General features: G+C 42.3%; 1 protein-coding gene and 1 non-coding gene across 2 annotated transcripts in view; both read right to left on the reverse strand.

The window, feature by feature from the left end:
- Window positions 1-7,352: 7,352 nt before the first annotated feature.
- LOC130550120 (calcium/calmodulin-dependent protein kinase type II subunit alpha-like) overlaps window positions 7,353-12,340 on the reverse strand; it is a 105,074-nt gene continuing 100,086 nt past the window's right edge. The window contains exon 8 of the mRNA XM_057327499.1: window positions 7,353-7,474. Within this exon, the coding sequence (XP_057183482.1) occupies window positions 7,386-7,474 (89 nt within the window). The 3' untranslated portion in view covers window positions 7,353-7,385. The remainder of the gene's footprint in view (window positions 7,475-12,340) is intronic.
- On the reverse strand, window positions 12,003-12,077 carry trnaa-agc (transfer RNA alanine (anticodon AGC)). Its single transcript has one exon. It is a non-coding gene; the product is annotated as a tRNA-Ala (tRNA).

The following is a 12,340-nucleotide window of genomic DNA, read 5'->3' on the forward strand; positions in this document are numbered from 1 at the left end:
GTTAGAATATGGTCTTTACGGATCTCTTAGCCGACTTGCTTCGCTTAACAGGCTTCTTACGCTTTCTTTGCGCTACTGAGCGTTTCTTCAGGCCTCTATTTGTTTTCTTTATCGAATAACCACGCCTCCTTACCCCCGGCGGTTTAGTCATTCGTTTACGAGCCATGACCATCAGACCCGATCCGTCTTGAGTCTTATGAGCTCTCGACAGGGCGGTGGTGACGACATCTGACACGATGTTTTTAGCAGCCGTTTTTAGGTGCGGCTTAGCGATGCTGATTCCTTTTTTTAACAGGGGTACGGCCATTCTGAACAGACCTCTGAAAAGACCTCCTAGGCCTGCACCGTACATAACCCCTCCTCCTGCATATCCTGGCAATCCTCCGCCTGCCTGATTACGGTAATGGTCGATGTAATCGTTCGTATTCATAGCGTGGTGGTTATAATAATTCATTTTTCAAATGTCAACGCAGAAAATTCAAGGGATCGGTCGTCGTTCAATTCTATGTCGACGTCTGTGAAGACCGGAGCGTAATGAGGATGTCGGTAACCAACACGTGCTTATGTTAGTTCATTTTCAGAGAACGGATTGTTTCGACGGCTTAAAGTGTAATTTTACAATGACCTTTTCGTGCGTAAATGGTACTTCGAGGTTTTGGTCATCCTTCAATAGCACGTCGATGTCCGTGATGACAGACTTGTTGACAGCCACGTAATGAGGCTTCTCATAACGAATCGTAATCGATTCCTTATCTTTACCCGAAACATGAACACATCTCAAAAGGGGCACATACGAATCACCCACCGTTTGGTATTCGATAATGTCGGTGTAAACATAGATCGTTTAGAATCCTGCGTGGATATCGGCTTGATGAGGGGCGTATGTGACAACATCTCTTTCAAAATCAGCTTTTTCATCGTAGTTGATTAGCCCCAATGCATCGTCAGGTCGCACTCCTAAGATATTGGCTAGCTTGCCGTAGAACGATATTGAAATGTTAGGCTTCGCTCTCAGAAAGACTTTGTTTGTCAAGCGGTCGTGGCCCAAGGTCACCGACGGGGCTAGTACTTCTTTTATCACTTGAATCACAGCCTGAACATTAGCGTAGTACCCGGGGTTTATACTGAGCGCCTTTGAAACAAATAAGCTGGATAAGTAACCGCTTTTTGCGTGGCGGTTGGGATTCGGGGTAAAGTCTATCTTTTTTCCGTCGGCAGCGCTGGTGGGTTGGATGTGTAACGTAAAACCACCATCTTCCCGATTAAAGTTGTACCAGCTCCTAGGATATTCGATCTCGCACAATCCTACGTGCCATCGGCCTTTCAAGTTGATAGAAGAGGCTAGTTTGGTTCTGTAACTAGATATCCGATTTTCAGGGTAGACCGACATAGAAGCATTGCACGGGAGCGTAACGTAGGACCCCTCGTCGTCCATGTTAGTCGTTGACTCGAATGACATAGCAAATGATTCTACGAGGGTTTTAGGGCGCTTGCAAGTCCACCAGAACTTTTTTGTCTACATAGCTGTTAAATTTTTGCAGACCGCTACGGTGAAAAATTCTTCCGTGTAGTTCTGCTCGTAACCTTTGGCGAACACCCCTCTCACTTTAGAAATCCTCACAATGTCACCGACTTTAAATTTAAATGATCGCGCTTCGTTCTTTGTACCGCCTTGCAAGTTTTGAAACACCAAAGCCTCATTTTCTCTGCACACGTCGATCGGTCGCATTCTAATACTCCGGTGAAAACTGGTGTTGTAACCTTGCGTGATGTCTTGTAAAACATCTATGTATCGTCGCGAATTAGTGGCCGTTAAAAATCTCCACATGCGACTTTTTAACGTTCTGTTAAAACGCTCGACGACACTCGCTTTCAAATCGGTAGCCGTAGCAAAATGATAAATGTCGTGCTTTTTCATCAAATCTTGAAAATGTTTATTAAAGAATTCTTTCCCCAAAATTTGTAATTTGCGCAGTATGCGTCCCTCGTCGAGTATAGATTCAAAGGCTTTAGTAACCTCTTATTCTTTAGCACGCGCGTCCAAGCGTACTTGCTAAATACATCTATGCACGTTAGTAAAAATGTATGATTATCGTTTTCCGCGGAATAGGCGGACATGTCGACAAGATCCGCCTGGAACTGAGTATCCTTACCGTACACTACGACTCTATTCCATTTGTATTTTATAGGAGTCGTTCTATGCAGCGTGTAAGCGTCCTCGCCCGATAGCCATTCCATAACCTGCTGTTCACTCAGGCGGACACCGGTGTCCTTTAGAACGGCGTCTTTTAATCGTTTTTTACCTCCTAACGCTCCAGGGTTGGACGGCGTGTAATAAGCTTCCTTCATGAGCTCTGCCATGTTAGCGTTGCCTCTCTCCATAAAAGAATGAATAGCAAAATGTATACGTTTTAAGATTTTATTAAAAAAAAGAAAATGAATAGCTATACATGACATAGAAGAGGATAAACAATTGGTTACTAAAATAAGTCATAATAAAACAATGGTTACATAGACGCTAAAATAAGTCATGATAAAACAATGGTTACATAGGAGCTAAAATAAGTCATGATAAAACAATGGTTACATAGGCGCTAAAATAAATCATGAATAAACATTGGTTACATAGACACTAAAATAAGTCACGATTACATGATGATCACACGTGTGATAAAGCCTTACTGTATATAATATCCAGCGAGCACAGAAAATATACGCAGGACATTAGGCTCTTGTCGAGAATGTAGTCGACCAGGGTTTCAACAATTTTACCAACGTTGTGTTTCTCATTTTTTGAAATCAGGGCCACGCACAGCTCTGTTACATACGTGCACATGATCTCTTTAACATCTAGCTCGTCGCTACATTCAGACACTATGTCCAAAACTTTTCTGACGCTCACGCAGATAGGCTCTTGACCAATCGTGCAGAAGCTGATCATTTCGTCCCACAAATTTGACAGTCCTTTCACCATGATCATATTTTTCTTGAGATTTGACAGACGAACGCTATCCGCAGAGCAATCGTTTTCTGAATCGCAAGACGCATTGATTAATTTAAGCATCAGGTCCACCATCTGTCTTTTGTAATGCTGTTTAAAAATGGGAGCTATGATCTTTTGGCAACTGCAGCCGCTTCCCATCTTGTCTTGTTCAGGCTTTGCTTGCATCTGTGCTGACGCTTCGGACGTCTTTGTCTGAATCCGTTTGGGAATTCCAGGTATTGACGACGTCGCAGAAAACCTTGTCGGTGTCGCTGTTCAGAAGACTCTTCTAGCTTTGCGACGATGTATGGCTCGTCTTTCAGTTCGTAGTAAATGGCACACGGGGTGGAACAGCTGCACTTTAACTCATTGTATCGCGCGAGTATCTGCCTTAAACCCGCAGCATTGTAGAGCGGATGTGGCGAGGTGGTAAAGTTTGTCTTTAAACAGCTTGCGGCTGAACTCTAAAAAGTGTGATGCAAAATAGTACGATGTAGGTTCAAACAGACAGGAATGCTGCATCTGGCTCGGGTGATCTATTTCTCACCCCAGACACTCTTCTTTGAGCTTGACATTGATGATGTGCTGTAGTACCACGGTGACCACGCCTTTAATGACATTGTAGCCGAGGTCCGTGAAGAATCCATCTGTGACATCGATCGGAGTATCGCCCACTTCCATTAGGGACCCGGACGATTCTGCAGGATCGTCCGTCTGTATGTGCTGTACCGCTTTGTCATCGCGAGCATCAGGAACAGTGTGGAGAGAATAGTCGCTAATGTTTTCTGAAGCGTAGTCTTGAGACATTGTTGCGGGAGAGGCTCTGTCTACTGATTTTTATAATGGCTATAGTAAATGGGTGGGGACGGTCCGACGGCCCACTGGCTGCGCGCGCACTTCTCGGGGTGGAACAGCTGCACTAACTCTGGAATAGCCATCGCGCATATCGCACCACTTGATCATTCTGTTGATGTTGGAAAAAAGGGTCTCCAGGACATAAAGGTCAGCCGATTTGAACAAAATTTGCATCTCGTACAGCTCGTGATGTTTGTCGTGGAGGATAGCCCCGGTGCGATCGCGAAGCTTTGTGTTGTCTTTGCAGAAGAAAAAGTAAACGCAGTCATGCTGTTTCTTTTTAGAATGATCGCCGACCACACGGTAACGACCGTTGGGCGTTACCGAGTCCCACTCTGCGATGTACAGAGGTTCTTCGCGACTGTCGTTTAAATCCTTCCAGACGTAGTTGTAAAACAATGTCCAGTCCTTGTCAGGGAACGCCACGCAGGTGTCTTGTCCGGGTACGTATTTGCCTTTTTTGTCAGCGCTGTAGAGGGTTACAACTCGAGACTCTTTGTTAAACGCGTAGCATATCATGCGGTTACTCTCCATCAAAATTTCGTCCGTCACGTTGTTCTTATTTTCGTGAAGAAACTTTGTCAGACCGATATACCCTCGTGGTTTTTTCGGTGCCAGAGCCAGATTCTCGTAGAATACATCGTCGTCCCATTCTCTTGGAGGGGTTTGAGGAGAGCTGCTCGGGCGTGCCATGTTGATGTCTGTGTATTTTGCCCTCGCTATTTTCCCGCTTTTATTTAACAAAACCTCCCCCCGTTTATGCTTATGACGAAAGCAGCGCATGTGGTGTGAACATGAGCCAGATGCGCGACAAAGGGTCTATGACATGAATGACATGATTGACGATTCAAAACGATTTAAATCATGAGTACAGAGAGGTCCGGATACGATTCGTCACGCATTGTTTCATGTGATCTACTGATGCCAGGTGGGGAACAGTTGTTATTCCTAAACAAAGCTTCGCTGTCTTGAACCGAGCTGGTAGCACTCAAATTTCACTCTATGGACGTAAAACAAATCATACCCGATTAAAACGTCCGACGCTGTCACCTACAGGTCGAAAACAAGTTGAAATACACCCGGTTACAATCCTCCTCTTTCAAAACAAATTTACGAGCCTTGGTGCGGACACCTCTCACTGGAATGTTATAGACTGTGTGAAAACTCTGAAAAACATCAGGTAATCTGCATGGCCTCTCTGCCTTTCCTCTCTCATATATTGAATACATTGTATAATTACTTATTTATTTACTTCTTTACTTATTTAATAGATGCTTTATTTATTTATTTAATCACACTATTATTCATTTAAACCTGTTTGTTTATTCAAACAGTGTTTGTGTAGTTGTTGTCTTATTCATTATTATTTTTAAACGCTGTTTAAATAACCAATGATTGCGTATTAATAATGATATCATCATCTCCTTTAAATTACATATTTTCATTCATGCTAAAGATATGTAGCAATACATCCTAAAACATGCCCCGGAAAAATGGGATGTGAGGGCATGGTCAAAAGTTCAACGCGACATGGGCGGTACCACACTAAGGGGCGGATACGGTCAAAGGTCAACACAAAGTGGGCAGTCCCTCGCAACTTGGGTGGTCCGGAAGTAATTCAACACCCCCCCTCCGCAAAGGTCAATGACCCCATCAATCATACCTGTCAATCATTTTGACACTATGACCCGCATATATACTACTTGTGCTGATGCAGAGATATACTGTAGGTCTTACTAAACGATTGCTAAGGTACTTTGTTTGGGTGCTAGGGAGTGGCTTGGCAGCTGCCAATTAAAATCCTCCAAGCCATGAATTAAATTATTAATCCACTACCATATCTCTATGATGTTCAGGTGCAGAGATATAGGTTTTGCTAAACAGTTACTACGGTACTGTGCTTGGTTGCTACAGAGTGGCTTGGCAACTGCCAATGATGATACTCCAAAGGCTACTTGTCAGTATGAATGATGTAAATGAAAGATATCCCTCTTTGGGTTGCTAAGGTGCTCAACAAAAAGTTGACCCTGCCCCTTTTTCTCTATGAAACTGTAATGCAAGGTAAAATGTTCAATACAAAAAAAATGTCAATAGAAAATCCCTTTGAAATTTACCATAATTAATATAAGTGTGGTGAAATTAATTTCAGTGTGCGAACTCCACGCCCACTAGTAATGCATGTCCATTGGGTGGCGGGTATATATTGCGGTGGTTGGGAACACGGGATGTTGCATCACCGTCTCAGCCGTGCGGTGTTCTAGTTGTTGCTGGCTTCCCACTTGTGGTTGCTGCTCGTTTATATCTGTTGTTTGTTTTCTTTCTTTGGTTTCTTATTCCTGGTGCAAATTAGTACAAACTATTGCTCCACGGGTCAGGGTGTTAACCCAGGTGACCCGAATTTATGTGGTGCTCCAGGTTTAAGTGTTTGGTTTTCATTTGTCGTTTTGTTGTTGGTTTCTTTAAAATATTGTTTACTCGATTTTGTCTTCCTTTTTTAATTGATTTTGTTTGTTCAATTTCGTTTTTTATTGCCTTCATTTCAGTTTTGTTTAATTTGGTAATTGTTATTTTTGTTTCTCTTTATTTCTAGGAGCTGGGAAGAGTCCAGAATGGGCAGGCTAGTCATCCCTGGTGCCAGAGTTTTTCCTACCAAGTGTAGATTCCTTTTGATTTTCTTTTGTAGTGCATTACACCAGTGTGTGTCGTGGTTTTCTTTTTGGTGCACGTGTTGACACTTGTGGGCCCTTTGGATGCCTGGGATCTAGCCTGTCTAACTGCTGGTGAGCCCCAGTTCCCTAGTTTAGTGTACTTATTTTGTTTTGCAAAATTGCTTGTCTGCTTCATGTTATGGCCATCTTTACTGCTCATCTTTACTCATGGTCTCTTTGCCTAAAAGGGAAACTCGAACCTGTGTGCTTATATTGATTTTTCCCGGGTAGTTAACCTGGGTGGCGTAGTCGCTACTTTCTTTAATCCAGTAAAATTGAATTCTTCCTCTGTGATTATTCATTTGCCCCCCCTCCTCCCCCCCCCCACTCGCCACATAAGGATAATAGTAAGGATAAACAATCCGTTTTATTGGCAGTCTCTTCACCGTTGTATCTCTATGGGCAATTTTGGGTGGCTCTTACGCCCCAGGGGTACAACTTACACTCGATTTTGAGGTGTTATCCTACAGAGCCTTCAAATGTTGTAACCCACAAGTTTCTATGAAATCCTTATTTTGAGTTATGACTCTTCAAAGTTTTTAGCAAAGTTATTGGATTTTGCAAGATTTTTCACCCGCCCAATAAACATTGTACGCACAATCATATATAAAAGACATAGCACACCTCTCCTTAATAAGCTGGTCGATTTGAGCCCTCATTCATGGATCTACAACATATGGTGCTAGATGAGCTCTCACCATCTTGTGACATCATATGACTGTGACATCATATGACAGTGACAAGTGGACATGAAAATTTTGAAAAGAAGAGATATCACCTATTTAACTCATGTTCACATTTTGTCCAACCCCTGTATATTGATGAAGAAGTATATAACACTAACCACATGCCCACAGGTCCACAGCTTTTCCATAAGGGTCTTTCCGTAAGACTTCAGGGGACAGGTATCCGGGCGTACCAGCAAAGCCTGATGTCAGAAAAGGGAAAAAAGAAGGCAGGAATTCATAAGATGGACTTCACTGTAAAAATGAACAATTAATTAGAAATACATTATCTTTTGTCACAGATACTATGAAATGTGAATTACTTTACTTTTTAAATTATATTTATGAAAAATAATTTGTTTAGAGTTGCTTCTATACTTAATCAGGAGACCATGTCATGTGACTAGATGATTGTTTAAAAGGACTTGGCGTGTGTTTGTAGGTTGACACCCTGATGAAGGCCTGTTAGCCGCAACGCGTTTGTGCATGTGTGATGTGATTTTAGATAAAGCCATGTGTTAATAAAGGCTTTTTAATTTTGATAATACTTTCGAGTGCCTTGGAGTGATGTGTTTTTTGATGAAATAGAAAATCCCATAATCAAAGAGCAACGATTTATGGACTATATACCCCAGTAGCATTCTTTGCATTTTTTGATATATGAATTAAGGACATGAAGGGATCGCCCTATGCAACAATTTGCTCCGTCAAGAGACATATTTTGGGGATTATTCACTATTTTTTAAACATGGCGACTAGATATTTTTCATACTCCAAATAAGAAGATAAGAAGATTATTGTTGCACACACACTGTTATGCCAGGACTCTAGATTACATGATATAGATTTTAAAAACTGGCCAATGAGTTTATTAGACAGTCGGAAAAAGAACCGAGATTACATGTACACATGGTCACGGTGTCAGAGCAAATATTATTCCAAGAGGATTTAGAGTAAAAATTGTCCTTCGTTTGGTTATAGAGACACAGAAAACCCCAATTTTATCATCCCTTCACTGGCTACCCATTAAGTATTAATGTATTAATATTACTTTAAAGTTCTTTTAATTACTTATAAAGCCTTAAATGGTTTAGCTCCTACATAACAGAGCTGCTATCACACCACAACACATCACGCTGTCACGAACGAGGTTCCTGCAGTCTCTCCCGTTCGCCACCAGAGGGCTCCCTCCCCAGAATATTGAACCCCATTCGGACTCCATTTCCCACATGCCTGGTGCTGATTACTGGCACACCTGAACTTCATTTGGAGAGCTATTTTAGTCAGGCTCTTTCCTTGACTCTTTGGAAGTCTTGTTTGGCCCCGGTTAAAATTCTGAGCGTTACTTTATGTTACCTGCCTTCCCGTGTATTTCCCTTGGATTGTTTATACCTTTTGTGAATGATTGCTGCCTGTCCCTGGACTATTCTCTCTGGTTACTGGAAATTACGATTGTTTGCTGCCTGCCTCATTTTACGCCTGTTACTGGATTTAAGATTGCCCACTGCCTGCTCCAACCTACGCCTGTTATTTGATTACGAACTGTTTTGCCTTTGATATTGTGTGTGCTGGTGATTGACTCTGCTTGTATAACTCTGCTCTTAATAAAGCTGCACATGGATCCTCAATCTACGAGTGCTTCATTACATAAGAATTCGCCAACCCACGATCCAGCAGCTATGGAACAGTTTTCTTCTCATCTAACCACATTAACGGAGGAGCTCGTCAAGACGCTTCAAACTCTGAGATTAGCGCCAACCAACCCAGTACCCGTTCAATGGCAGGTGGTTAATCAGACATTATCTCAAGTAATGCCGTTTGTCAACCCTCTTCTGGCTCTACCTGAAAAATTTGACCGCGACACAAGTAAATGTAAGGGATTTTTATTACAGTGCTCTTTGTTTATCAACCAACAACCAGCAATGTATTCATCCGTCTCTAGTAAGATTTCTCTAGTCTGTTCACTTCTCACGGGCAAGGCTTTAGAATGGGTCACGGCGGCGTGAAGGGATGATGGTACAGCTTTTCCTACATTCGATAACTTCCTGCAGTGGTTCAGAGAGATTTTTGAACATTCTGAAGGAGGCAAGGGTGCGGATGACCGGCTGCTTGAGTTATGCCAGGGAAAGAACACGGCTGCTGAGTATGCTTTAACATTTCACACGCTGGCAGCTCAAACTGACCGGGTGGAGAGCTACATTAAAGATACTTTTTCGTAAAGGACTTAATCTGGAACTTCAAGCTGAACTAGCCTGTAGAGACGAGGGAAGAACACTCAGTAAATTCATTGATCTCGCAATACAGATTGACAATCTCATTCACTCACGTCGTCCAATCCGAGCGACTACATCCAGTACTTTCACCCCTCTTTCTCCACCTCCAGCAGAACCTATGCAGTTTGGTTACACTCACCTAAGTCCTGAAGAACAAAATCGCCGCTTACGTTTGCATCTGTGTCTTTACTGTGGTCAGGAAGGTCATCTGATAGTGACATGTCCAACGAGACCACCTCAACATAAACTATCGTCGGTGAGTTTGTGCATTCAATTGCATCATTCTAACTCTAGTATGAAAATGTCCGTAGTGTTGAAAGCGGTCGTCTCATCGCTTTAATTGATTCTGGGGCAGCAGAAAATTTCATATGACAAGAATTTGTTCAACAAAATCGACTCCCGTTAACTGTCTGTACTTCTCCTTTGTCAGTGGAGGCGCTAGACGGACGCCCACTCGGTGATGGAAATATTGTGCATGTCACCATCGGTTTAGAACTGGTAACTGAGACTACGCACACTGAGACTATACAGTTCTACTTCATCACTTCCACTCACAACCACATAATTCTTGGATTACCTTGGTTGCGTCAACATAACCCGCTCATCTCATGGAAGGAATATCGAATCATCCAATGGGATCCGATGTGCTACTCCAAGTGCATCACAACCAACTTGTCACTTCCCATTCAGTCTGCCACAGCAAAGGAGGAATCTACAGCACCACCAGTACTGCCTGCAGAATATTCTGATCTCGTTGAGACCTTCAATAAGTCCAAAGCCTCTGAACTTCCTCCTCGCCGACCAGTAGACTGTACCATAGAACTATTACCGTACTCAACACCTCCCAAGGGTCGAATTTTTCCCCTCTCACAACCAGAAGCTGTGGAAAGTTACATCAAGGAAGAACTCTCAAAAGTATTTATTCAACCATCTACGTCTCCAGTATCCGCTGGTTTCTTCTTCGTCAAGAAAAAGGATGGGGGATTGCGGCCGTGTATCGATTACAGAGCCCTCAACGATATTACAGGCAAATTTCGTTACACTTGACCTCTAGTACCCCTAGCCTTAGAACAACCGGCGCGCCAAATTTTTCTCCAAGTTAGACCTCCGAAAAACTTAAAATCTCATGCGTATCAAAGGAGATGAGTGGAAGACTGCTCTTTCTACTAGCACGGGACATTATGAATACCTGGTCATGCCCTTCGGTCTAGCTAATGCCCCCTCAGATTTCCAGTCTTTCATTAATGATGTCTTCCATGATTTGCTCTTCTCCAACTCATACCAAGAACACATTCAACATGTTCGGAAAGTGTTGCAACGACTCATTGAACATCAATTATATACCAAAGTTGAGAAGTGAGAATTTCACCAGACCTCCACGTCATTCCTGTGTTATGTAATCAGTCAGGAGGTGGTTGCCATGGATGAAAAGAAGGTCAAAGTAGTTCTCGACTGGCCACAACCCAGCACTTTAAAGGAATTACAATGGTTCCTGGGATTTGCAAATTTTTATCGTCGCTTCGTCAGAAACTTCAGTGCTGTGGCAGCACCGCTAACTTCTTTAACCAAGAGAAATTCATCCCACCTCCCCGTATGGTCACCCACAGCTATAGAGGTGTTCAAAGAACTGAAATCACGTTTCACATCTGCTCCCATCTTGCATCACCCCGATCCAGAATTACCATTCATTGTGGAGGTGGATGCTTTGAACACAGGCATTGGGGCGATTCTCTCGCAACACCATTGCTCTCCACCCCAACTTTACCGCTTACTATTCCCACAAACATACTTCCACTGAACGAAACTATGATGTTGGTAACAGAGTTATTGGCTATGAAATCAGCTATGGAGGAGTGACGCCACTGGCTGGAGGGAGAGAAACATCCATTGACAGTTCTAACAGACCATAAGAATCTAGAATATTTGCGATCTGCCAAGAGATTGAACACCGGATTGTCACTGGATTTAAGATTGCCCGCTGCCTGCCCCGACCTACGCCTGTTATTGGATTACGAACTGTCTTGCCTTTGATATTGTGTTTGCTGGTGATTGACTCTGCTTGTATAACTCTGCTCTTAATAAAGCTACACATGGATCCTCAATTCTCCTGTAAAGCTGCTTTGGAACAATGCACATTGTGAATAGCGCTATATAAATGAAATTGAAGTGAATTGAATAAATGCTCCCATGACCGTATGCTGTTATTGATTCAAGAAGCAAGAAAAAAAACCTGAAGAAAGACAAATTGCTAAAATTAAAGACGAGATTACTACAAAGGGTCATGAATCACTTTTGCTGGTGGAAGAAAAATTAAAAGATATGGAGCAACTCTCAAAAAAGCTTAAACAGAAAGCAATCAGTTTCCTTCAATTAACCCAGCTACATTTATGCATTCGGTAGACGCTTTTATCCAAAGCGACTTACAATGCATAGTATTATACATTTATTTCTGACTATGCGCATTCCCCTGGGATCGAACCATTGACCTTGGCATTGCTAGTGCCATGCTCTAACCACTGAGCCACAGGAAAGCTTTCATAAACAAAAAAATATATAAAACTGCTGAAAACCCCAGATCCCATCCTTTAGCTCCACAATGAAATTGTGAATGTCCACAAATGCGATTCACTATGCTTTACAAATTAATAATTGTATAATTAGTATTAATAATGATGAATAATTATTAGAATTAGCCTATTAAAGCCAAAGGAGGTCACTGCAGCATTTATATATTTACAGCAATTAGACTGATCATTAACACCTTGCCAAAATCACATAATTATTTAGTGGTATCCT

This window comes from Triplophysa rosa, unplaced genomic scaffold (genome assembly GCF_024868665.1).
Source record: "Triplophysa rosa unplaced genomic scaffold, Trosa_1v2 scaffold23_ERROPOS4800000, whole genome shotgun sequence".
Taxonomy (NCBI): Eukaryota; Metazoa; Chordata; class Actinopteri; order Cypriniformes; family Nemacheilidae; genus Triplophysa; species Triplophysa rosa.